General features: G+C 37.4%; 2 protein-coding genes and 1 long non-coding RNA gene across 3 annotated transcripts; 2 read left to right on the forward strand and 1 right to left on the reverse strand.

The window, feature by feature from the left end:
• Positions 1 to 3,811: 3,811 nt before the first annotated feature.
• LOC121250251 (pheophytinase, chloroplastic) lies at positions 3,812 to 6,962 on the forward strand. The gene is made up of 6 exons (XM_041149304.1): positions 3,812 to 4,309; positions 5,678 to 5,789; positions 5,908 to 6,001; positions 6,129 to 6,306; positions 6,387 to 6,456; positions 6,543 to 6,962. Exons 1-6 carry the CDS (start codon positions 3,831 to 3,833, stop codon positions 6,852 to 6,854), a joined length of 1,245 nt encoding a protein of 414 aa, XP_041005238.1. The 5' UTR covers positions 3,812 to 3,830; the 3' UTR covers positions 6,855 to 6,962.
• LOC121250253 lies at positions 4,289 to 19,363 on the reverse strand. The gene is made up of 4 exons (XR_005937737.1): positions 19,354 to 19,363; positions 18,100 to 18,105; positions 11,085 to 11,104; positions 4,289 to 4,420 (listed from the first exon to the last, which is right to left on the reverse strand). It is a non-coding gene; the product is annotated as an uncharacterized LOC121250253 (long non-coding RNA).
• On the forward strand, positions 15,961 to 27,959 carry LOC121250252. Its single transcript, XM_041149305.1, has 7 exons — positions 15,961 to 16,124; positions 16,503 to 16,616; positions 24,403 to 24,525; positions 24,606 to 24,843; positions 25,719 to 25,833; positions 26,055 to 26,219; positions 27,717 to 27,959. The coding sequence occupies exons 1-7, from the start codon at positions 16,029 to 16,031 to the stop codon at positions 27,751 to 27,753; spliced, it is 888 nt and encodes a 295-aa protein (XP_041005239.1). The 5' UTR covers positions 15,961 to 16,028; the 3' UTR covers positions 27,754 to 27,959.
• Positions 27,960 to 27,994: the final 35 nt, after the last annotated feature.

The following is a 27,994-nucleotide window of genomic DNA, read 5'->3' on the forward strand; positions in this document are numbered from 1 at the left end:
GTGTCTCTCACGCGATCAACGGACCTGGGTTGCCTTCGCCGTGGGTCTTGAGATGCTTCCAATTCGTGCGATTAGTTGGGCTGCCTTCCAATTCGTGCGTATAGTAGTGAGATTGCAGATGAGATGGCCCCCTCAGCTATGCCATGAAGTGGGCTGAACTGGTGAGCTTTGGTGTTGATGACGGCAGGAGATGGGTCTAGCATCGAGTGAGGAGCCCTGCGTGGTGATGAAGATGAGGGGTGCGTGAAAGGGGTGGGTGAGGGATTTGAAGACCTCTGCGTCGAGATGAGGGTGCTTTTCGGGCTTGGGTGAAGGGGTGGGTGAGCTTCATTCACCTTCTTCATTACACCCGTGTAATGGAAACAGTTGAAAGGTAAAGTAACGGTAAGATAGATTTTGTCTTATATGAGAACACATCGGCACCTTTTCTGTCAAACGAGTTCAAAAATATTGAAGTCATCTTCAATATTACTTTCCGTACGAAATGAGCTGAAGTCTCCTCAAGTCTCCTTCGAATCCAAATCGCACCTAAGAGGTTCCTAAAGCCTATAGAAATTATACCATTGAATTTCTAGAGGGCTGTTACATCTTCCCTTTCTAAAAAAAGATTTCATCTTCGAAATCGATGTAAGTACGAACAATCAATAATACTAAGGAGAAGACACTGCTCACCAAACCTACTGTCCATCACTGGACATATTGTCGCTAGTCGGTGCCAGTGGTGGTGCGTTAATGTCCATCGGCGTGGCGTGTTGGGATAAGTAGTAGAATATGTCGTCGTCTAAATCATACATCATGTTATGCACTGGGCGGGGGTGCTGCTCGACCTTTTCATCATCGTCACTATCTAGCACTTGACCTTCTACCAACAAACATCTACGGTGAGTCGATGACATAGGCGAGCTTGATGTTATGGGCTCAGCATTGGCAGCTGCGGCGCGCTCCTCTGCTTCTCCGCTGGACTCAGCTTGGTCCCGTTACATCCTTACTTTGAAGCTATCTTGATCCATCCAAGTGGTCGGGTGAAGAAGTAGATAGCGCTATTCATGAGGCAAAGCCTTCTTCTCATAGCCTACACCATTCTTATCTATATCCATAATATGGGTTCATAGAATAACTACTACCATTTAAGAGAAGAATATAATACTCTACAAATGTTACTGCCTAAAATGAACAAGTTCTAGACTAACCATCTAGGACACTGAATTCTTACTTAAGTGAAGTTATTACTTTCATTGCTGCTCAAAGAGTTATTCACCGCATATATTTCTACCACTGAGATTCTGCCATTCATTAACTTGATCTATTTACAATCAACAATTGGCATCAGAATCCTTCCACAAAGTAGGTTGAGTCATACTGGCATACTCTCTAAATCTAAAACTTCATGTGTTCGCGCAATTCAATTTGGAAGAATTTAATTCATATACAACTAAATTCACTTTCTCTATTTCCTCAAGGAATCCTATCTACCTAAGACTAACTTATTTCTTTCATAATCAAAATGAATCATTCCTCCTCCTAGGTAGTACCTCAATAATCGTTTAGGTGTTAATCTAATCTCAAAACTTTCTCTCATATAATTGACATAGCTCTTCTATTCTTCATGAGCTTCTTCTTATTCCGACTCTAATTAAAAGAATATGTTCCTACCATTCATGTAAATATTTAAGACCAAGATTTTACTCACATAATTGTCTCCAATATAAGGGTGATCGATATTTCCACAAACACAATGCTTCGCCAAAAACTATTTAATGGCAGCTGGATAAAATTGCTCTTATAAGTGAATCCTATTAAGGATAAAGCTTCTCCCAATCACTTTACTCTTCTGAACACAAATTCCATTGCATCCTCAGAATCAAAACAAACACCAAATACGCAGAATACTAATTCATCATCCTTCAATATCCATCCTTATATTACGAAAATGTATTCTATATCTACATTGGTATGAACAGTAATACTCTTAATGAGAATTGTTACTCTTACCGCTTGGTAACAATTCGGATTTTGAACTGAACTTTCGTGCAATATCACAATCACTAAAAATAGGAATTCGCTAGAATCAAACAGTGTACCTACTACAAATCTTAAGGGCTTGACATTACTTCAAAACAATAATAATGTAATAATACCATCAGTTACAATCCAATCAATCTTGACTAAACTTAATAATATATAAGTCTTAGAAAAGAATTGCATACGCTCTATATGTTCTTGGAGCTTCATCATCTACCTCTCTAGGAGTGACTGCATACACACGAGCTGACATTTGACTATATTTGGCAAAATCTTTTGGCTGCGAGTAGAAATTTTTTACACAAGATTTGTTACGGCAAAATTTATGCTTTTGCAGCAAAAAGTTCTTGCTGCAAAATGTCATATTCCTTTTGTAATAAATATTGAATTAATTTGATTATATATATATATATATATAATTAAAACACTTAACGATACATTGCAAGTAGTAATTTGGATCAGTAGGGGATTTGGATTTTGGTTCTGAGGCGTCTCTGGATTCTGAAGCTTTTGTTGGTTGGGAATTAGGAAGACTTTTGTTGCTCAGGGTCCGGCATTGCTGCAATTATGAGACAAAATAAAATACGAAAAATAATTTACGCATAATATTTTATACAATTATATTTTAAATAGAAGATATTTTTATAAAATATTTTATAAAAAAAATATCATTTTATAAAAATATTATTATTTTATATTATTATTGTAAAATGTATTATGTATATATCATTACTCTTATAGGTTTGACAAGTGGAATGAGACACAAAATTTTTATTTTATTTTATTTTATCATTACAATTTTTTCAATTTTTCATGTAAAATATAATAAACCATTTAAATTTTTTAAATTTCAATTCAATTTTTTTAAATATTAAAATAATAATATTAAAAAAATAATATTTTAAAATTTTATCTAAATAAAAAATTTTCAACTAACTATCCAAATTATAACCAAGATTTGTTGAGGGTGTCTGTTTTCTTACTTATCTATCTTACTTATCTATCATGTTGTGGATGGCGTGCTGACATGGCTCCTGAATATGGACTTTATGGTGTTTGATTAGATGGGGAGGCTCTATGTTGGACCGCAACGGCCAAAGCCTTCATCCTGTCTGTTTTCCTCTAGAGTTCCTAAATATCTCTTCAACATCCTGCACATAATTACCAACTGTACCACTTCATTTGTAATAAGAGTAAAGATATACACAACATCTTTTATAAGATGTTATATAAGAGCAAGGAAAAATTAAGATGTTTTATAAAAATATTCTTCAATTAAAATATAATTATATAAAATGTTATAAAAAATATTGTGTATAAATCATTTTTTTTTTTACAATACTTTCATAATATATAAAGTGAAATGAAGATATTTTTATAAAGAAATCTTAATTTTATATGATATTTTATAATAACATCTTTTATTTTAAAACATAATTATAAAATATATTATAAAAAATATTTTGTATTTATTATTTTTCTTGTAATAAATGACCTACTCCAAAATATCTCCGCATTTATCATTAGCTTTATGTGTGTGTACTGGATCTTGCATCTCAGTCCAAAATCCAAAATAAATTGTTCTAATAAAAAAAAAAAAATAGTTTTTGTAATTTTTTTATTAAATAATTAAAAAATTGTTTTTAAATTAATTTATGATTTTTTAGAAAAGGAATATTAAGGAGTTTAAAAAAATATTTTTTAAAAAAAAAGAAAAAAAATTTCACACTCAGTAACTTTTGTCGATGGTATTAATCGGCGGGTGGAGCAGTACTTAAAACAATAAAATAAAGGAAATTCCGAGCTATATGTATTATCAAATCTTTTATCTTCTTGGAATGAGCGTAGGAAACTACAGAAACAAGCCGATAATGGGAGGTGGAGTAGCGGCGTCTTCCCATAAATTCCACTCAATTGGGCTAGTGCGTTTTCAGTTTCAATATAGACCACATGAAACGAGAGGTTTGAGAAAGCTCTTCCATGGTGATAGGTATCCTCCTCCTCAATATCCTCATGCTGATATTTCCTGCAAAAATATTAGTAGCAGCATCACCAACTGCAGTACTAGCAGTGCTACACCCATCACAGCAATTTCCACCGCTTCTGAAGGTGGTAGCAATCTGTTGGAGTTGGCAGAGATAAAGGAGAGCTACCGTAAGTGGCAATGGAAGGGCCAATATTCCATCAATTACTTTGTTTCTCATTCTTTATCCTCTTCTTCTTCGAATTCCAACCCTCCTCTTCTTCTTGTTCATGGTTTTGGAGCTTCGATTCCACACTGGCGCAGGTAGTTGCTATAGCCTTTAAAATCTACCGAGTTAGTGGAAATTCACATTAGCATGCATATATACTATGTTGTTATTTTGTAGCATATTTGTTTCTAGTCTCTATTCGGCCACTTATCCACATCCCTATCTTTATCATTTTCCTGCAATTCATTTGAGCCCCACAAATTGCACAATTAACAGCGTGCACTCTCAAAAACAGTGTCAACCCAAGAAATAAACGCTTCTCAAAAACTTCACAAACAAGTATTGTCTTGTTTCTTTGTTCCTGTTACCAGAAGAATTGTGTGAACGTGAAGCTCAGCAGTTACTTGGAATCCAAATTTCGGAGGAATATTACTTGAATTTTTTATTTTTTATTTTTTGAAAGGAAGCTATGAGGCTTTTTCCATTAAATCAAATCTGAAATACATGGAGGAATTTCCTCCATAGTAACAATTACATCAGAAATGACTAAGGCATCTTGTGCCAAAACATGAGCCATAACACTGTCACTTCTCTTAACATGAGTGACATCCCATTTAACAAAACTCCTAAGTTTCATCTTGGCTTCAGAGACAAACATAGCAAAGCTGGTCAGCTGGTCCTCTTCTTTCTTCAATGCTTGAACTGTTTGTAAAGAGTCCCCTTCAAGAATAATTTTGGTTAACCCCAAATCCAGACCAAAACTTACTGCTTGCAGAGCCCCATAAGATTCGGCCAGGGAAGGATGAGGAAATAGGCATTGGTTTCTCCTTAATGTAGCAACTATTCTCCCCTCATTATCTCTGACTACTATGCCAATCCCAACTTAAGCTCGTGTTTTGTCAACTGCTGCATCCCAATTAAGTTTATAAACATGCATTGGAGGTGGCTGCCATTGGATATTGTTGCTGTTACTAGGCTCTGAAGAGACTCTTCTCTGCACTTCCAACTCTTTCATCATTTTCAAATTCTGTTGGGCCACAATAACCACTTTATTAGGATGCCTAAACTCTTGGTTAAAGATGAACTCATTTCTAGAGGAATATTACTTGAATAAAGAGTCTGTGGAACGCTGGAGATTTACAATTAATATAAAAGTCCCTGTTCTAATATTTTTTTATTTTTTATTTTTTATTTTCTAGAGTATATCACGTTCCGAAGCACCATGTAACTTTGAGATGATTAGGGAATCCAACGGGGAAGAGGGCGTTATCTTTTTTGTTAAAAAGATAAAAGAATAAAAATGAAATTAGGTGCTAGTAAGGGAAGAAATGGAATTATCTTTTTGTTTTTTAAAGTGCATAATATTGTCTTTTGCATTTACATTAGTGTATATAAAAGTTGTATAATAAAAAATTTCTGAAGTACCGGATCTCATATTTTTCACTAACCTGTGGTTCCTCCAGAAATATTGGGACGTTGGCTCAGAATTCCACCGTATATGCCATTGATCTTCTTGGCTTTGGTGCTTCTGATAAACCAGCAGGCTTTAACTATACCATGGAAACATGGGCTCAGGTCTACTTATCTTGAAGCTTAAACTTGAATTTTATGGGCCTATATGTATGTACGTGTGTATGTCAACCCTTTAACATTGCGAATTTAGCCTCTAAAACTTTAACTTAACTTTAAACAGTTGATATTGGACTTCCTGAAAGAAATTGTTCAAAAGCCAACTGTACTGGTTGGCAACTCTGTTGGAAGTCTTGCTTGCGTAATTGCTGCCTCAGGTAAGCTCTACCCTTTTGTGGGTGAAGAAAGAATCCTTGTCATTTCTGCAATGATAATCATTAAACCTGGTTGGCTCTTAGATATGGTATGTGGTTTGTCTCATTCTGTTTTATCTTCTCTGATTAGAATCTAGCAGAAGCCTAGTTCAAGGGCTTGTACTGCTAAATTGTGCTGGTGGCATGAACAATAAGGCAATTGTAGATGATTGGAGAATCAAGCTATTATTACCTTTGCTTTGGCTGTTTGATTTTCTTCTGAGGCAACGGGGAATTGCTTCAACAATCTTTGAGAATGTTAGAAAGAGGTATCATATTTGTTCCCAGACTCGTAACAATGGAAATATAAGAGGAATGAATCTAAAGAAATGCTATGTCCCTGATGTAGAGAAAACCTGAAGAACATTTTATTGTCTGTTTATGCAAATAAGGAATCTGTGGATGAAGAACTAGTAGAGGTAATACTATCATTTCCTTGGTGCATCCACATTTTCTTAGAAGATATCTATGCTAAGTATACATGTTCTGACCCAAAAAAATGCAGATCATTATGGAACCAACTGAGGATGCCGGTGCACTAGATGCTTTTGTTTCCATTGTGACAGGGCCACCTGGGCCAAGCCCTATACAGTTGATGCCTAGAATCTCCCTACCTGTGCTAATATTATGGGGGGATGAAGACCCATTTACTCCTCTTGACGGACCTGTTGGTAAATACTTCTCTTCGCTTCCTTCTCAACTTCCGAATGTAAGTCTCTTTGTATTGGAAGGGGTAGGGCATTGTCCCCACGATGACAGGCCTGCCTTAGTCCATGAAAAGCTTCTTCCCTGGTTGGCTCATCTTCCTGCTTCATGAGTGGATTGTTAACCATCTACTACTTTCCCTTTGTCTTATTTGTTATACTTTTATATTGGAGTTTCAAACTAGAAAGTCATTACCCTTTTCAATTGATTGATTTTGATATATCATAATGTACATGTCATGCTACGTAGTAACCAAATTTTTTTCATATGTTTTGTTTTGACAAGTTATTTGAACCTTTCTGCCTTTCTGGAATGTGGAGGAGAAAAAAAAAAAAAAAAAAAGAATATGAAACTCAGCTTGAAGGTTTTTATCCAAAGTCTCATTTTGCATCTCTAAGGTATTATACATTTTTTAAACGATACCCAAAATTACCACAATAAAAAAAAACTTGGTAGTCCTATGAAATTTTCTTCAGCATGTAAATTCCTAAAATATAACTTAACCCTAAAATCACGAGTGAATTATCTAAAATGCACTATTATAATTGTTGATGCATTTTTCGGTCATGGTTGAAAGCCACAATATCCTCCTCTCATGTGATTTTTTGCGGTGGTTATGTGCTCGGAACTCTCATCCATAGCTTCTTTAATCATAAATAATTAAAAATAAAGGAGGTCAGTGTTTACGTGGTTCGGCACTGAGACTTACGTCCACATGCCTGTGGTGTAAATTTACTATAAGCAGAGTTTTATACAAGTTTTCATCTTAAAAGCTGTTTACAAGAGTTCTCATGGAGTTCTTTCTAGTTTTCAAGTTCTCCCTCCAGCTCTTTGGTCTTCATTCTCTCTTCAAGGAAACCAAAATCGGAAGTCACCCCTCTTTTTGCCCTCGTCCTCTTTTATAGTCTATATCCTAGCTTTTTGTCTCATCTTTCAGTTTTATGTTTCATCTCCCTTATTTTATATATTCTCTTCGAGCTTTACATCTCATCATTGTTGTACATCCAATCATGTCTTTGTTGGTGCCTTCCTCTCTCTCTTTTATACATTTGCATACTGGCCTTCAATCTCCATAAGCTCTTTGGTGGGCTTAACTCTTGCATTCATTTTACTCTTAACAGTACCCCTGATTCTCAGGATTAATTTGTCTTGCTACGAGGCCATCAATAATCCAAAACTCACTTGTCGTCCACATTTTTCCTCTTTTGTTTTGCTTTGTTTTTTTATTTTTATTTTTTATTTATTTTTATTTATTTTAGCTATTTGCTATTTCCTGGTGCCTACGGCCTCATCGCATTCCTAGTGGCAGTCATATACACTAGGCCAATCTTGCAATTCCCGAGTGGGCGGTAATCTTGAAGCTTCCGATATCACGACTGGAAGAGGTGGGCCATTCGCGGTGCTAAACGTTTGAGGCATCTTCGAGGGTGAGGCTTGGAGAAGACTCACCCATGATGATGCCATATCATGTGCGGATTGCCTAGCCTTCATCTCGCTCGGTCACCTGATCATGAAAGTTATATCTCAAGAGTGAGTGTCATAGTCGAATAATTACCTTCATCCCAAACAAAACTCTTCCAATTATTGTTGGAAATAAAGTGAATATTTTGAACAAGAACAAGAGAATTATCTGGATCTCTGGAGTATGTATCTCCTTTTTCTTAATTCTTCATCTTAACTTTTCACAAGTACATAACCTTGTTATTTATACCAGTCTCTTAGACTATTTTTAGATAATGCAAATTACTAAATACTTTTGTGGTACGTAGACATACATGGTACCTAGCCTCCTTGATACTCACCCATACATGTATTTAGTAAATCAAGAACACATAATAATCCTAGGAAAATATGTTAACTTTAATACTCCTCCTTAATGTGTTTTTCAGTAACTCCAAGCATATCTTTGAAAAACTGAAATTTGTCCCTTGGAATGGCTTTTGTAAAAATGTCTGCCAACTACTCTTCTATGTTGCAAAACTTGAGCTGAATTTCACCACTTTCTTCTACTTCACGCAAATAATAATATTTGATGGCAATATGCTTAGTTCGATTGTGGTACATTGAATTTTTTGAGATTGATATAGCTGACTTGTTATCACAGTATAATTCAACCGAACCCTGCTTCTTTTCTCCCATATCACCCAAACTTATTTTCAGCCAAATTGCTATTTGCAGCCCCTATTGCTGCCACATACTCATCTTCTGCAATAGACTGTGCCACATTGTTTTGCTCTTTGAACTCCAAGAAAGAATTCATGAGCCAAGGCTAAAACAATATCTTGCGGTGCTCCTCATATCATCTAAAGATCCTGCCCAATCACTATCAGTATAGCCAACTAACTTTGCATTTGAACTAGTCTTGTACCAAATGCCAAAGTCAATTGTTCCCTGCAAGTATCTAAGGACTCTCTTTGCAGTTCGAAAGTGGACTTGAATTGGACTTTGCATAAATCTAGACAAAAAACTTGTAGCAAACATAATGTCAGGTCTAGTGGCAGTTAAATAAAGCAAACTACCAACTAAACTCCTGTAAATTCCAGCATCTCCTTTCTTGACTCCATCTTCCTTCTTTAACTTCTCACTTGGAACCAATGGAGTTGCAACTGTTTTGCATCCAAGCATCTTGAACTTTGACAGCATATTTTCTATGTACTTTTTCTGTGAAATGAAGATGCCTTCTTTTTCTTGACAAACCTCTATTCCAAGAAAGCAATGTATGAACCCCAAATCACTCATCTCAAACTCATCATGCCATTCTTTAATCTTCTGATCATGGCTAAGTTGTTTCCTGTAAAAATCAGACTATCCACATACAAGAAACAATAAGAATGTCAACTTCTCTTTGGGTTTTCGTGTAGAGTGTAGGCTCACTCTTGCTCTTGACAAACCCTTGCTGTACAAAATAGCCATCAACTTTTCCATACCAAGCTCTAGGAGCTTGTTTGAGTCAATACAAGGCTTTTCTTAGCCTAAATACATTCCCTTCTTCCCCCATGACACCTTCAGGTTGATTAACATAAATTTCATCTTCAAGTTCTCCATTGAGGAATGCTGACTTGGCATCATGCTGGTAAATTTTCCAGCTTTTCTGAGCTTCAAGTGCCACATCGAATGGTGTCTAACTGAGCAACTAGAGCAAAAATCATTGTAATCCACTCCATACTACTGAGCATAGCCCTTGGCTACGAGCCTTGCCTTGTGTTTTTGAATGGACATGTCTAGATTTAGTTTACTTTTGTAAACCCATTTCACCCCAATTACTTCTTTGTCAATAGGGCGATTCACCAACTCCCAAGTATTATTCTTCTTGATCATCTTTCTCCTCCTCTATGGCTTTAATCCACACAACTTCCTTAAAAGTTACTACAAAATTGTTAGGATCCATAAAAGAGAAATTATAGTTTTCATAAATCTCACTCAGAGGTCTTCCTCCTAGGTGTTGTTTCTGGTGAGGAAAAGTCTTCTTCTTCAGTCACTTGTGAAGTTTCTCCTACTTCTTCTACAACATTTTGGTCTTCAGAAGAATTTTCCTCTAGAATTGTGATGCTCGGCCTTGTTACCTGCTCTCCCTCCCAATTCCAGACTGCATACTTATCAAAGACAACATCCCTGCTTGTAATGAGATTCTTTGTTTCAAGATTATAAATTCTGTACCCTTTTGAAAGAGTGCTATAGCCTAGAAAAGTTCTCTTCTTTGCTTTCTCCTTTGGCTTGGTTCTTTTATGAGATAGTACATGAATGTAGCACACACAACCAAATACTTTCAGATATCCTGCTAAAGGTTGTCTACCACTTCGAGGTTCAATTGGAATTTGATTAGGCACAACTTTGGTAGGACACCCATTTAGAAAGTACACTGCAGTGTTAACTGCTTATGCCCAGAACATCTTTGGCAAGTTCTTCTCATGAAGCATGGATCTTGCCATCTCATAACAGTTTTGTTCTTCCTCTTAGAAACTCCATTCTACTGTGGAGTATAAGCCACTATCAACTGACGTTCAACTCCTCCTTCTTCACAGAATTTATCAAAGTGATGAGAATTGTACTCAGTCCCTCTATCACTTCGAAGAGTTTTCAACGTGTGACCACTCTGAGTTTCTACAAACTGCTTGAACTTCTTGAAGAAACAAAAAACTTCAGATTATTCTTTCAAGAAATACACCCATCATTCTAGTAAAATCATCTATAAATAGCATGGAATACCTATTTCCATTTTTATAGGGTGTCCTCATAGGACCACACACGTCAGTATGCACAAGCTCAAGAGGTTTTGTGGCTCTCCATGCACTGCCAGAGAGAAAAGATTGTCTATGTTGTTTGCCTAGCATACATCCTTCACATACAAATTCTTACTTTCTACTAGAGGTAAGTCATTGATCATACATTTCTAACGAAGAAGCGTTAAGGCATTGTAGTTGTAATGCCCAAATCTTTGATGCCAAAGTGTTGAATCATCAGTTGTAGCCGCCATAGCTTTAGGACAATGCAAAACAATTGGAAAGTTTCTACTTCCTCCTATGTTTACCTCAACAATCTCCACATTATGTTTTTCATCAAAGATTCTACACAAATTTCCCTCAAAGTGCAAAGAATACCCATGTTGCATCATTTGACCAACACTTAACAGATTTTGGTCTAAAGAAGGAACTAGAAGAACATCTTTAATGAATCTAGTACCTTTCTTTGTTTGAACAACCACTGTGCCTTTGCCTTTGGACTCTACCAAATCACCATTCCCCATCTTAACCTTAGGTATCGTTTGGATTTGAAGATGAGTTGAGATGGATTGTGAATAGTAGTGAGATGAGTTGTGAATAGTAGTGAGATTTGTGAGTTAAAGTTGATGAATAATAATGAATAGTAGTGAGATGAGTTGAGAGGAGTTGAAATGAGTTGAGATTCCTTACGAATACAAACTGGGCCTTAGTCTTGACAAAAAGATCTAGGTCAATGAAGATGCTCTCCTTAACTGCCATATGATTCCTACAACCACTATATTATTGACTTCTTCTACTATAGCTTGGCAAGTAAAGACAAATGCTCATGATCTTCCTCAGAATAGTTAGCCTGATGCTCTTTTTCCATATATCGGTAATCTTTTTCTTTATGACCAAACTTCTTATAGTTTGTACATAAGGGCTTCCCATTGTGAAAATATTTTTTCTCCAAAATGATTGGCTTTTTTTGTAGATACCACAAGGTGGATATTCATCATTTTTAGCCTTCCCTTTGTTTTTCTTTTGAGAAGTTTCACCCTTGAACTAGAATTTATTCTTCTTTTTATAGTTACCTGATTTTGGATTCTTCAGGTTGAATTTGGATTGTAAGGCATTCTCCAGAGACTCTCCACTCCTTCTGCTCAATCTTTGCTCATATGCCTGCAAAGATCCCATAAGTTCTGTAATGGTTAAAATAGACAAGTCCTTAGATTCTTCAATGCCACTACATGGTCATATTTTTCAGTGAGACTAATCAAGAATTTCTGAACAATCCTCTGCTTAGTAATATCTTCTCCATATGCTCTCATCTGATTCACAAGCTCAATCATTCTGGTGCTATACTCCATAGTATTCTCAGAGTCCTTCATTTTGAGATTCTCCATTTCTCTTCTCAAGTTTTGAAGTTTGATGGCATTGATTTTTGAATTCTTGTTGCAAAATCTCACACGCCTGCTTGGAAGATGTGGCTCTTATCAACCTAGGAAAAATGGCATCACTCACTGCTTGTTGAAGCACAAACAACGCCTTCGCATCCTTTTGTCTCTCATTTTTCTCAACAACTAACTTTGAAATTTCTTCTGTAGAAGCTGACACCTCTCTTTCGGTCACATCCCAAAAGTCTTGTGATAGAAAAAAAGTTTTCATTTTGATACTCTAGTAATCATAGTTCTCACATACCGGCTACCACTGGCTCGAGTGCTAACGCCTTGATAAGATCGAACCTGGCTCTAATACCACTTGTTGGAAATAAAGTGAATGTTTTGAACAAGAACAACAAGAAAATTATCTAGATAATTTGGAGTACGTATCTCCTTTTTCTTAATTCTTCATCTTAACTTTTCTCAAGTGCATGACCTTTGTTATTTTTACTAGTCTCTTAGACTAATTTTAGATAATACAGATTACTAAGCACTTTCTTGGTATGGACACATACATGGTACCTAGCCTCCTCGATACTCACCCATACATGTATATAGTAAATCAAGAACACATAATAATCCTAGGGAAATACATTAACTTTAATAATTATGAAACTTGAAAAACACGTGCTAGTTCACAACAAATAGATCAAACATCAACCCCCGACCCCCTCCAAAAACATATCAATAATAACAACATCATTAAGTTCTAGTTTTACTCTTGATATTGCAGCTATAATTGTATAGATCGAAAACATATTTATCTGCATCGTTAAAGAATAACAAACCTAATATGGGGATGTGACACTTGCAAGGATCATTAAACTCCGCCACAAGTTCATCTCCCAATTGGATATTACTTTAAACTCTACAAAAGATTAGCAATTACTACATGGTTAAAAGAAATGACAACCATTGCAAAGATGTGATGGTAATTAAGAGAATTTTGTAAATGTGGACTGGAGAATTGGCTTTCCAGATACAGATTTTCAAAAACAAAAACAAAAATAATAATTATATCTAGTTTAGAATCGTGCATGTAATCTATGTACTTGATTTTCCATGAAGGTGAAGTGCTTGCCACCTAGACGAGCATTGCAAGGGATAAAGTGATCGTACCTCAGGCGAGCACCTAAAGGGAGTTAAAGTGCTTAGAACCTTGGCGTGCAATGGGGACACTCTGGTGAGGAAAGTGGAAAGACAGAGCTAGTGCACTAGGCAACAAAACACTTGGAACCTCTGCGAGTGCTAATTTCCAAGGCGAGAACGATGGGGGCAAAGTGTCAAAACCTCAGCGAGCAACAACGAAGTGGAAAGGCGAAGCCTAGTACCATAGGTGAGCACAAAAATGGAAAGGAAAATAACTCATATCCTAGGCGAGCACCATGGGGGCAAAGTGCTCGCCTCCATCCAAACACCAAGGGAGGGAAACTGCTCATACCTTAGGTGAGTACCTTAGAAGCAATGTGAGTGAGTTAATGTGCTTGCCTCCTTGGCGAATGATAGAAAAAATGAAAAGTGTTCATACCCTAGGCGAGCTCCAAAGGGAGTTAAAGTGCAACGATGGGAAAAACAGATAGTGTTCATAGCTGAGGTGAGTGCTTGAAACCTCTGCGAGGAAAGGTGAAATAGAAAGTGCTCGTACCCCAGGCAAGCATCGGGAGCATTGCGAAAAGGGGAAGTGTTTGCCATCCTGGTGAGGACAGTGGAAAGGCAAGGAACTCGTACCCCAAGCAAGTACCACAGCAACAAAGTGCTCGGAACCTTGGCGAGCAACAAAGAACTGGAAAGTGCTCGCTTGGGGGCAATCACCTCATGAGCAATGCGGAAAGGGATAGTACATGCCAGTTCGACAATCAAAGTGGAAAGGTGAAGTGCTTGTACACCAAGTGAGCACCAAAGTGGAAAGAAAAAGTGCTCGTACCCCATGCGAGCACCATAGGGGCAAAGTGCTCGCTTCTAGGTGAGCACCATAGAAGGCAAAGTGCTCGCCTCCATTTTAGCACCAAGGGAGGGAAAGTGTTCCTATCCCCGTCGAGCACCTTAGAAGCAACACGTGTAGGTGAAGTGCTCATACCCAAGGCAAGCACCTCGCAAGTTTTACAGGCCTAGTGTTAGTAACAAGTGAGATTTTCCATGAACTGTCAAATATTTAAATGAATTTTGTGGTTTGGGGTTAGTTAGTGTCAAACTAGATATATAAATTGATGATAATATGCAATGAATAAATTTTTTTACATAAGCAAATAACTCTGTAAAAATTTGAAATGAAGGGCAATTCCGTCTACACAACTACAAGAATAATGCTGAAACCGATGCAAAACTTGCTCTTTTATCGTAGGTATAGATATCAGTAAAAATATGAGTAGATGCTAACGGTACAAATTAATTTGATGAAGAAAGTTGATAAACTCAAAATCAATGTCAAAGTAGTAAAAATGATGAATGATCAATAATATTTTGTGTTTACCTGGTTTGAGATCATGTTCTTGTGCAATTATTTTTTGAGGATTAACACCCTTTACTATACAAGTTTAAAATTAATAACCTCATTGTCTTAAATTATGATATCCTACTAAACGTACCATTCTCAAAAGCCATCATGCATTAAAGTTTTTTTTTTTTACATAAAAAATTCAAATTCAAATAAAAAGTAAAATTATAATACTTTTAATTTAAAAAGAAAAAAGAAAAAAGTTAGGGAGACGGTACTTCTCTTTCAACCTCCATGGATGATAGAATCTCAGGACACCATGGGTAGCCGAACTTGGGCACCCCGTGATGATCCACGTGTTAGCCACCACCATAAGGTTGGCCACCCAGCAGCTAAATCTAATTGCTTCAGTGTGATTTTTGAATAAAATCGACGCCGACTGACGTCTGAAAAAAGAGGGGAGATACCGTCCGTAACTGGTCAATGGGGAGAAGGAAAATCGGCCATATCGACTCTGGTGGTTCTTGATCAGAGTTTGGTTCTCCTGGCGGCAAGCTGCTTTTGAGAGAATAGATAGAGAGAGAGAGCATAGAGAGAGAGAGAGAGAGAGAGTTGTAGAGGCTGAGTTGGGAAGAAGGCTTGGGGTAGAAGAAGACCCCATCGCGTCGGTTTCTATTCACCCCGAAGTCCCTCCTGCCCATCGTTTTCTTTTTTCTTTTTTATTTATAATAATTTTTATTTGAATTTTTTTAAGTAAGAAAAAAAAATTTTAACACATGGTGGTGCTAGAGAGTGATACATGTCTTCTGTTAATTAGAATGAACAAGATTTATAATGGAAGAGGTTAATTCTAAAATTGTAATAATACGTGGTTTTAATTATAAAAAAAATAAAATAGAAAAGAGCCTAATTTCAAACGGATAAAAGATAAAGGAGTTATTGATCATATATCCCGAACAAAAAACGGATTCATACTTACTTCTTGGCCAAATTGTGAAAGATCTTCAAAGATATTTATGCTTCATGATCCACGTGGCATCCAATATATCTTCCAAAATAAAATGCCTACCCCATACGTCGACTTCTTTCCCTCCAAAAATATCACCCACTCACTGCCACTTGTAATTTAATCAGCATACATATCCACAGGCTTCCTGCTAAGTTTTACGGGTCTTTCTTCTGATTCCTTTGAACTTGGCAGAGCCATTCCAATGGAGACTCAAGTGGCGAGACGTAGAATCAACTTGATCTCAGCTCATTTTGCTCCCAGTACTGATGATGTTTCCCTCACCAACGTCCTCCCCATGGTATATTTTCCTTCTCTCTTCGCTACTTCCCCGTTTGAATCCCGAGAAACTGCAAGAAAATGAAAGGAAATATATGTTCCAGGATGTTGCTAGTCAGCATTTTAAATTACAAGTAATAAATAAATGTTAGGCAAAACCAGTATGTATATATCGGAAATTAGAACTTGTCTCCTGTCTCAGGGCGTTTCGTTGGACGAAAATTTTTCTACTTTAGCCAAAGAGAAAATACATATACATGCAGTCGTTATGTGACTTTATCTGCAGTATCATTCCATTCTATTTTTTCTTTGAGTCTTCTGTGCCAAGGATGACTCTCTCTGGCTTTTCAGTTTGTTGTTTTCAATCTCTCGATTTATGTATTTGCCCGTTCTGTAACAGAACTGCAGTAGTAGTTTGAACTCTGTTGTCCGAAGGGGTGATAATAGGATGCATTTTGCACGGCAAGGATCTGCTTCTCAGGGTTATTTCATGCGGCAGGCTAACATTGAAGAGGTGTGTTTACCATTTTCTCACTCACCATTGTGTTCTTGTAATTTTTCGAGTAAATGATTTGTTTCTTTTTAATTCAAATGTCGCCTTAAGAGAAAAGATTCCTAACAAGTCTTGAAGCAACCTTTTTCTTTTACCCACAAAAATCTACACTAGTTGCAATAGTTATTAATATAGCCGCATATATATATATATATGTCCCCCCCCCCCCACACACACACACACATCTCTTGCCTTTTCATGTATGAAAAAAAGCATCCTACTTTTCTGGCCGTAAAAGGCCCTTAAAAAATGGCGAAAAGCAAGTAAACTCATAAGCGGACAAAAAACAAAAAATATCTTCCTACAAAGTTGGCAAGATACTCCATTGTCTTATAATTCCTCAAAGTATATAGAACTAATATTTGGATTCTCAAGCACTTGGGATCCAATATATTTCCCACAAAACATCCTTTTCTTTTTCTATGAAAATAAACTTTTACTACATAGGAAAATCTTGCAGAAAATTAGAACAGTAGTCATAGGGAAGTAACAAAGGAAGAAGGAAAACATTGTATGTAGGAGAGAAAAACAAGCATTACAGTTGTAATACTAGCTGTAGAGGAAGTAAAAATGGATATATACAATTGGTAGCTATCAAGACTAATGATATACTATTTACACTAAGTGCGAGAATAATGCACGACTAGAATAAGGGAGAGAGAGATCCTAGCAGCCATTCATTGGGAGAGATATCAGCAGCAAATCATGAAGATATGTCTCTTCATTACCCTCAAAGCTCAAGGTGGGATTGGCCCAACAAAGAGCTTGCTTCGGTTTGGCGTGAACTTGGGACTGCACAAAGATTTCGTAAAAATGTCGGCCATTTGATCCTGTCCAGGGACATGAGCGAGATTGATAGCACCACAAGCAACTTGTTCACGAACAAAGTGAACATCTATTTCGATGTGCTTAGTGTGACGGTGGAGGAACAATGGGCTTTTAGCAATGTTGAGAGCACTTTTATTGTCATGGTGTAGCACCACAAGCAACTTGTTCACGAACTAAGTGAACATTTATTTCGATGTGCTTAGTGTGACGGTGGAGGAACACTGGGTTTTTAGTAATGTTGAGAGCACTTTTATTGTCACGGTGTAGCATAGGGGAAGGCAACAAATGGCCAGGATTCTTGAGTAGGTGCATATACCACACAAGCTCTGTTGTGGTTGGGGCTAAAGCTCGATATTTAGCTTCAGCCGTTGATTGGAAGGTTGTAGCTTGCTTCTTTGCACCCCATGATAGTAGATTATCACCTATAAAGATTGCAAAACTGCTGACGGAATTAGTCTGGTAGAAATTTGATCTGCAATAGGACTTTGCTGACGGTCGCGAAGTTGTCTCCTGACGGAATGTTGACATTTCGCGATAACTCTTCATTGCAGTAATAGATTTCAGATCAACCTCTTCTCAGGATAAGTGCAGATTCCTTGGGACTCGATTTTCCCACTTATGACTTATCTAAACAACCTTTAATACCTCTTAGATAAACTTAATATTGTTATAGATAAAGTCATTAAATAAGTTACATTCATCCAAAATTACCAACTTAATAATAGGATAAACTTTATCATTTGTCACCTGATCCTATACAAACTTATCAATTTAGTCACCTAGTCCTAGTTAAACTTTTACATCTACAAGAGAGATTTTTGAGTAATCTCCAAACTCCTTACAAACAACGAAATTCACTCAGTAATTTTCCAGACCCTTTTCATTTACAAGAATCTGTTATTTTTATTATGGCTACACAGTAAAACGTAGCCGTTTAATACAACTAACCAACTGAAAGCAATGATTATTTACAATTGCCAAAACGCTCCGTATCATTAATCGCAACGCACAGTTTCAATCTTCAAATAGCCGTTAAGTTTCAAATAGTAGTTAAGCCCCATGATTCCTTCACACTTGCCACTGCTTCCTACTGCTTCTTCAGAAAATCACCCAAGACAAATCTTCTACAAACCTCTCTAAAAGAGAGCCATTACATTCCCCCTCCCTTAAGACTCTTGGCCACAAGACGTTATTAGAATTTTTCCCACCTTAGAGAACCTTACCCACTAGGTGTGGATAAAAGCCTCTCAGGTTCCATAAGAATTCCCAAGAACTGTCTTCAACATGAGCTTCCAGCCATTTGATAAGGACCTTAGTAATGGACTGATTACCTTGTTTCTGCATCCTCCTCTCTAAAATTAACTCAGGCTCTGGTTGAATCTGTCCAGTTGCATTTGTTGGGGGAAGTGTTGGTAGTGGTGAAATGCTTTGACCCAGCTTCTTTTTTAAACATGACACATGGAACATAGGATTTATGGAAGAAGAAGATGGCAACTGTAACTTATAAGCAATAGATCCTATCTTTTTCAAAATCTAAAAAGGTCCATAAAAGCGAGGAACAAGTTTCATATTATGCCTCAAAGAAACTAACTTTTGTCTGTAGGGCTGTAATCTCAAAAACACCCAGTCACCAACTTGAAAACTCCTCTCAGACCTTCTTTTGTCAGCATAGAACTTCATTCTATGTTCAGCCTTATGGATGTTTTCCTTCAACAAGGATAAAATCTGCTCTCTAGACTTCAATTGGAGATCCACAGCTTGATTAAGAGAAGTACCAGGCACATATGACAGCAACTTAGGTGGGGGATATCCATAAAGAGCTTCAAATGGAGTAATGGCTGTAGAGGAGTGAGTTGTAGTGTTATAACACCACTTAGCCATTGACAACCATGCAGACCATTCTTTAGGCTTCTGTCCAGCATAGCATCTCAGATAAGTTTCCAAGCTTTTGTTCAATGCCTCAGTCTGTCCATCTGATTGTGGATGGTAGGCTAAGCTAAAATCTAATGAAGTACCCTGTAAAAGAAACAATTGCTTCCAAAGGAGCTGGTAAAAACTGGATCCCTATCCGAGACTATGGATTTAGGCAATCCATGGAGTTTTAAAAACACCAGAAAAGAAAACTTATGCAACTTTAGTGACTGTGTAAGGATGTGATAAAGGAAAGAAATGAGCAAACTTTGTCAACCTGTCAATAACAACAAACACCACAGAATAGCCATTAGAGGATGTCAACCCTTCCACAAAATCCAAGGAGATGTCATGCCAAGGAAAATCTGAGTAGGCTAGGATATTGCACATTTTCATGTTTATTAACTTGGCAGATTTCACACTCTTGCACTAGTTTCTTAATATCGCGCCTCATGCCCTCCTAAAAGAAGTCCAACCTAGCCTTTTTAAGAGTTCTATGATAGCCTACATGGCTTGCCTGTAGGTTATTATGAATGAACTGTAAAATTTTTGCCTAGAAAGGTAAAGATGGTATCACAACCTACCTTCCCTTCCTTAACAGTAAACCTTGCTGCAAAGAATAGTGTTTAGGACCCTTTTGCCCTTGCTGTAACTTAGATAGGATCTCAGAGGTTTTGGGACACAAAGAGTAACTATTCTTGAGTTCCTTTATCCACAAAGGGGTAGGGAAAGATAATAGAGCAACCGTGGCTAACTCTTCTTCATTTCTTCTAGAAAGTGCATCAGCTACAACATTTTCCTTGCCTTTCTTATAAACAACTGTTAAATCATATCCAATCAACTTAGAGATCCATTTTTGTCGTGTCTCAGTCCCTACCTTTTGTTCAATCAAATACTTGAAAGCCTGCTGGTCAGTCTTCACCTTAAAAGTATGGCCAAGTAGGTAAGGCCTCCACCAAGTCACTGCAAAGACGAGCTAACTACTCTTTCTCATAAGTGGACAGCAACAAGGCTTTACCCTTCAAAGCCTTGCTGTAGAAGGCAATTGGATGGCCCTTTTGCATAAGAACAGCTCCCAACCCAATACCTGAAGCATCACATTCAATAATGAATGTTTTTGAGAAATCTGGTAAATTCAAAATTGGAGGATTGCTGACAGCCTTTTTCAAAGCTTCAAAGGCAATTGAAGCCGCTTCATCCCAATGAAATGAGTTCTTTTTCAACAAGCAGATCAATGGGGCTGCAATGGATCCATAATGCCTTATGAATTTTCTGTAATAGCCTGTAAGGCCCAAAATCCCTCTCAAGGATTTCAAAGTTTTGGGGCTAGGCCACTGCACCATGGCCAAGGTCTTGGAAGGGTCTGCTTGAACCCCCTTCCCTGAGATAATGTGGCCCAAATATTCGATTTTAGAAGCCTTAAACTTACTCTTTGACATCTTAGCATACAAGGTGTGTTGCTTCAATATTTGCAAAACAGATTTCAAATGATGAATATGCTCTTCTATATTCCTGCTATAGACTAGTATGTCATCGAAGAAAACTAGCACAAATCTCCTCAAAAAGGGTTTGAATATGTCATTCATCAACCCTTGGAAAGTTGCTGGTGCATTGGTAAGCCCAAAGGGCATTACCAAGAACTCAAAAAAGCTGTTTTGGCCCTTGGGAATGTCTTGCTCTCTAACTTGGATTTGATGATATCCAGCCCTTAAATCCAACTTAGAAAACACTTGTGCACCAAAGAGTTCATCTAACAACTCATCAATGACAGGTATAGGAAATTTGTCTTTGATAGTTTCTTGATTGAGTGCACGATAATCAATGCACATCCTCCAAGTGCCATCAGCTTTTTTAACTAGTAGTACATGTGATGAAAAAGGACTTTGGCTGGGTCTCACCACCCTAGAAGCCAATAATCTTGAACAATCTTCTCAATTTCTGCCTTTTGGTAATGGGGATACCTATATGGCCTAACAGAAACTGGATTTGCCCCATCTTTAAGATTAATAGGATGGTCAAAAGCCCTATTAGGTGGAAAGCAAACAGGTTCTGAAAAAAACCTTTGGATATGCATTCAACAAATCAATAATGACCCTAGGAATGCACTCAGGTGCTGCTTTCTGATCTACAACCACTAGTTGTAAGATCCACCCTTGGCCATTTACAAAATTAGGTTTAAGCCATTTGTCTCCCATTAGCATATCAACAGTGCCAGTGCTAATTCCTTGCAGCACTACATCATCCTTTCTCAACCTGAAACTCATTGACATCTTACTAAAGTCCCGGTGAATAGGCCCAGGGTTTTGAGCCATTGCACCCCAAGAACAATGTCACATCCCCCCAATGATAGCACGTGAAATGGGACATAAAATTTAGACCCTTGTATCCTGACTACTTCTTCACCTTTTCCTCGACTCAGTACTTTGGTCCCATCAACAACCCTGACCTGCAAGCTTGAATCCCTCTCAATCTTCAACTTAGCCTCTTGAACCACTAGTGGATCCAGGAAGTTATGAGTACTTCTCGAGTCCACTAAAATTTCAACAGCACAGGCCCCAATTCTCCCATGCATTCTCATTGCACTGCTGAACTTAGCCTCTTGAACCACTAGTGGATCCAGGAAGTTATGAGTACTTCCCGAGTCCACTAAAATTTCAACAGCACAGGCCCCAATTCTCCCATGCATTCTCATTGCACTGCTGGTAGAACAGCCTGAGATAGCATTAATAGACACCTCTACACCTTCCTCCCCTTCTTCTTGAACTACAACATCTCCCTCTTCATCTCCCAAACACAACTCATCTTCATTCACCATAAAGGAGTCTGAAACCTCTTGACCAACTTGCAAAAGGTAAACATTGGGATTCTTACATTTATGAGTGGGATTTCACTTCTCATCACAGTGATAACAAAGTCCCCTCCTTTTCTCATCCATCTTAGAAGAGATAACCTTCTAGATTGGTATAAGACTTCTTTGCACTATGGTACTATCCACACCCTTTTCTTGTTGGATCTTGCCTCCACTCAACCCATTATTTCTCCAAGATTTCCTAGAAGCCCATAAGTACTCTTCTTGAATCTTGGCAAGGCCAAAATCTGCATTCAAATTGATAGGATTGAGCATTCGAACAGGCAATCGAATCTCATCCTTCAATCCACTCATAAAACAGCTCAATTTGATCCTTTCTGACAGTCCTTGAGCCTATCGGATAAAGACTCAAACTGTGCTTTGTAACTAGCCACATGGAAGTTTGCTTAAGGTGAGTTAAAGCTTCCATGGGATCATCATAAGTTGTAGGCCCAAACCTCACTAGGAGGGCCTTTACGAATGAATCCTAACTATTGAAAATGCCACCATCAACAGCATCTTGATACCACACGAGGACCTCACCCTCCATGTGATAAGAGGCCATAAGAAGCCTCTGATTCAAAGAAATCTGGTGGTACTCAAAATATTGAGTTGCCTTGAACACCCAAGCAGAAGGATTGGTTCTCTCAAAGTTAGGGAAGTCCAATCTGACTCCCCGAGGCAAGGGACCCCTTTCATTAAAATTTAGTGGCATACCAAAGGTTCCGTTTTCAGGATTCACACCTCCCAAAGAACCAGAATTATGCTAGTGAGATTCAATTAAAGATTGTAGCATATCGGTTAACTGGTCTAACCTGCCTGTAATCCTAGAAATTGTAGCATGATGCTCCTCTAGTTGCTTTTGCATTCCTTCTTGCTGCCGTAAAGACTCTTCTTGCCGTGCCTTCATTGCTGCCGCCGTTGCTGCCCTTGTACTATCCGCCATGAGAGGACTGCCCAGCTAATACCACTTGTAATGGCCTTCTTGAGGTAAGAACCCAGTAATGTATAGGAACAAGAACAATAAAGCATTAAATCGAGAACCCAGAAAGAACACAAGATCGAAACCAAGAAATCGACTTTGATTCCTTGAGAGAGATTTTCGAGTAACCTCCAAACCCCTTACAAACAACAAAATTCACTCAGTAATTTTCTAGACCCTTTCCATTTACAAGAATCTGTTATTTATACTAAGGCTACATAGTAAAATGTAGCCGTTTAATACAACTAACCAACTGAAAGCAAGGGTTATTTACAATTGCAAAAACTCTCAGTATCATTAATCGCAACGCATCGCTTCGAGTAGCCGTTAAGCCCCGTATCATTAATCGCAACGCACCGTTTCAATCTTCAAATAGCCGTTAAGCCCCACAATTCCTTCACACTTGCTACTGCTTCTTCAGAAAATCACCCAAGACAAATCTTCTACAAACCTTTCTAAAAGAGAGCCATTACAGGGTATGGAGCTATAGGGCCTGATGCATGAGAACCATAAGATGGAGGTTGAAGAAGAGGGTAGATGGGCACGTAGAGGTGGGAGGTGGTCCAAAAACCATAGATCTAATTTCTAACAAACAAGGAAGAGTGGGAAACAAATAGGGAAAACAAAGAGAAGGGAAGGGAAAATGGGAGGTTGAGGTCGAGAAAAGGGGATGAGAGGGTCATCCCTCTTCCCTGAGCGCCACCAAGGAAGGGGAGTATGTTTCTCTCAGGGGAGGACGACCTCATTTGGGGGTACATAGTCCTGATAGATAATATATACCCCTCAAATTATCTTCTTCTCCAAATATATCTCCACACATGCACACCCAAAGACATTCGTGCAGTTTATCTTTAATGTTGTTGGACTTGGCCGAGTAACTCTAGATGAGATTATGAGATTCAAGGGGCAAAATGTAGAATAAACATTACCGCATCTCATTTTTTACCAATTCATGATATTTCTTACTAAAAATTTAAATGAAAAGTTTTAAAATTGACGGGCAGCATTCTAAGTGAAAAGTTATAAGAAATATTCTTGCTATGTTCAGCAACATCCATTCCAGCAATAGTCTATCTTAAATGGTGATACAAACTTATCAATTATTTTTCTATTTATTTTTGTTATCCCAACTTTTAATTACACTGAGTTGACTTGTGCATTTGTCTTCCTTGTCTCAGAGGAGTCACAACTGCGATAGCATTTTAGACTCTGTGGTCCGAAGGTGTGATAATAGGATGCATTTCGCAAGGCAAGGATCTGGTTCTCAAGGTTATTTCATGAGGCAGGCTACCATTGAAGAGGTGTTTTCAAATTTCTTACTCTCCATTTTGTTGTATAAACTTTCGATGAACTGAGTTGTGTTTTTGTTACATTTTTCCAGGTCACTTCAGCACAGTCTGATATGCCTCACAAATCCTCCGGATATGAGGGCTCTTATAATATTTTTGAAGCACCATTATTTTCTGGACCCAAGAGGAAAGAACCGAATTTGGCACACACTGGTCAACCCATGGTGCAAGGTTGCATATTGACCATGCCTGAGACTCCCAAGTTTTCTAGACCAAGTGGAAGAAAGAAGTTGCATGATGAGAAGAGAACACACTCTTCTGAATCTGAGGGTTAGTAGCTAAGGATCTCTTACTGCTTTAGCATTTAATAGCATTAGAATGTAGCATTGGCTTGTAAATATATATGCAGTGGAGACATGGTTGTTTACTGCTTGTTCTTTTAAAGATGAGCAGGCTGGCAATCTGTAAAATCAATTTTCAGATCAAATCTTTGGTCCTCATACCCTCAAAATAGCTAGCTTCACCATGAGTCTATGACCTAAAATTTTCTTATTGCCTAGCAATACTTTATTTTTAATATAAAATAAGGTGATACTTGTTTTTAACTACAAAAGAGGAGGGGTCTTGCCACTGCAGCACTAGGGGCAAAGCATTGATCGAGAGATGGTGGTGCTTCTCCTCCAGGTAGAAGATGCTACCCGTTTCGCCAAGTCTTGCACTATAATGTTTGCACTAAGTGGAAATTGGCATATTTTCCACCGATGATTTGGTGAACACTCATTCTGATTGGCTGAATGATGGTAGGATCTGCCAGTCACAATTGAGGAAGGGGTTGGCTGGTGTTTTGAAGATGATATCTTAGTCACCATCAAGGATAACTTTTTGTAGTTAGAACTTTTGTGCGTCAAAAGCTACTAGGAGCACTGCAATTGGTTCACTAGTGGTTGGATTAGTGGTTATGATGTGACAAGTGCAATGATGGAATAAAATAACATAAAATAACCTTCAAGTAGAATTTGAAGAACAAATAGGGATTGTTAAGATATAATCAAATAACTAAATTTACTTCTTCTTATTAGCTTAAGCTTTTGGGATAAGTGGTGACTTAAAAGGATGTGGTTTCTTTATTTTCAATTTCAATCGGAGTGCATGATTCTTTACATTTGCCGTACCAGTAGATTTTTTATCTTTCCTTTTTCATGCAGGAATTGAGTGGACGCCCAGGATGAACATTGCAGAATCAGGACGCAATTATGTTATGATGGTAGAAATTCCAGGCGTCAATACCAATGACATAAGAGTGGAGGTTGATGACCAAAAGTAAGATGTATTCTCTGCTTTAAAGGAAAATGGTTATGTTAAAGTATCAGTTGGCTCAAATACTGACACTAGCAAAGAATGGTGAATTAATCATTTATGTAATACTGCCCTGTTTGCACACTCCTGAATTGTTTGGCCAAGTCAAGTCTGTGACCAATATCTCAATCTGGAATTTGAATATTTGAAATTGATCTAATAAGAAGAATACGACTTAATGACAGGTTAGCTGTAAGGGGTATACGGTCAAACCAGGACTGGAAGGTGGCAGGTTGTTCAAATGGCTCAATCTCCTCATATCACAAAAGAGAAATTTCACAAGGACCATACCAGGTCGTTTGGCCGCTTCCTGCTGGTGTCAACAAAGACGGTGTCTCAGCTGAGTTTTTGTAAGTCATAGCTTTATATCCATGCATTTGTTCTACTCAAAGGATGGACTTCAGAAATTATGCGTAGCTGCAAAATTATGTCACATTTGCTCTCTATGACATTGCATATCTTCAAACATGTTTGGCACATGGGAAATACTATGAGAAAAATGTTTTGCTTTATAAATCGGTATTTATTTTAGAAATGAATGGAGTGTGATCTTTTTAAATTTTATATATATCACCTTTTCACTCGGAATCCTTATATATAACTGTAGTGAAAAGTTTTATAATCTTTAGATCATTAATGGAATTTTTAATTTGATATTTAACTATAAAAAGGTTACATTCTTTAAATGTTTTAACAGGGGATGCTTGTAATTGGATTGAACATTAACCCTGTATTGTCAAAGAGCATATCTAGAACTACATGCATAAAGAGAATAGCTATGACAATGATCGAGGGATTTTGGGTGAAATGATACCAACTAATAAAAGGGTAGGGCTTTCATTAGTGTAAAAGATATTTCAAGGAGTTGACATTTTTAAGTCTTCTGGATCAACCACACAAGACCTGACTGTGATAAAATAATAATAATAAAAAATCGTGGTTATCTTTATGAAGAGAATATTTATCGTCCATACATGGCCGAGATATTGAATTTACAGTACACAACATACAAATAATTAAACTGAAAGGCGGAAGAAATTGTATTAAGGGAGAAGTAGGCAATGAGATGTTCTAATGCGGATTGTATAGTTTCTCCCATGTGTTTATCTTGCTGAATTACTCAAAGAACTCAGTTGCCAAAGCTATCAGCACGCAGGGAGTTCTTAATTCTTCTAGTCCCCGGTTGGATGTCAGGGCACCCACTCTCTTCACCAGTATTCTAAGTTCTTGACTCAATTGATGAATAGCAGTTTGACCTATTAATCTTCCATTAGAATCTTAAGCTGGAAACTTCTGATTGAGTCAGTGTTTGTAGCCAAATTTCATCTTAATAAAATGTACTGAAGTCAGTTTATTTTGCTAACAAAAAAAAGTCAGTTTATGTTGCTCCTAATATATATATAAGCTTAAACTGTTTATATGAATTTGATATGTTGGTCATAGTAATTTATATAGCTACTAGTTTCCTGTTGCCTTCATTTACGACACATGAATGTGATGCACTATAGAAAATAACATATATCATTTAGCATCTTTAGGCTAACATAACTAATTATTTTGGTTTCTACCAGCTGTTTTAACTATAATTGTTTGAACAAGATCTGGCTCAAGTGTTGTGATGCCTGGTTTCGATCATCCACATGCATACTTGACTCAACCGATATTTGGGTCAGGGTGACCCTTGAATCTATAAGATTTACTGTGCTTTCCAGCCTAGTCAATGCACTCCCATGTCATTAAATAAAAAAAGTAAATAAAGGACTGGCAGTGTTGTAATTCAGAATGGGTACTATTTTGACATTATTTCACACACAAGGTGCTAATCTTCATGATTTTGTTTGCTGCAGGAATGGATTTCTAGAGATTATTATTCCTAAGCTATGAGATGATTGTTGGGAAGAAGGATGCATTCTACGAGTATACAAATACTTGGTTTGTAAGCTATCCATGGTCATTGTCTTGAACATATGTTTTGTATACATGTAAGCAGTTCAACTCTCATAGCGTCGTTTAAGTAGTTAATCGTTGAAAAACAGGAGGGATTTTGTGTTACGCACTGACAAAATTCTACTTATAGAACTTTCATCTTACCGCTCTTATTTTTCCCTACAAATTGAGTTACACC

Source organism: Juglans microcarpa x Juglans regia, chromosome 2D (genome assembly GCF_004785595.1).
Source record: "Juglans microcarpa x Juglans regia isolate MS1-56 chromosome 2D, Jm3101_v1.0, whole genome shotgun sequence".
Classification (NCBI taxonomy): Eukaryota; Viridiplantae; Streptophyta; class Magnoliopsida; order Fagales; family Juglandaceae; genus Juglans; species Juglans microcarpa x Juglans regia.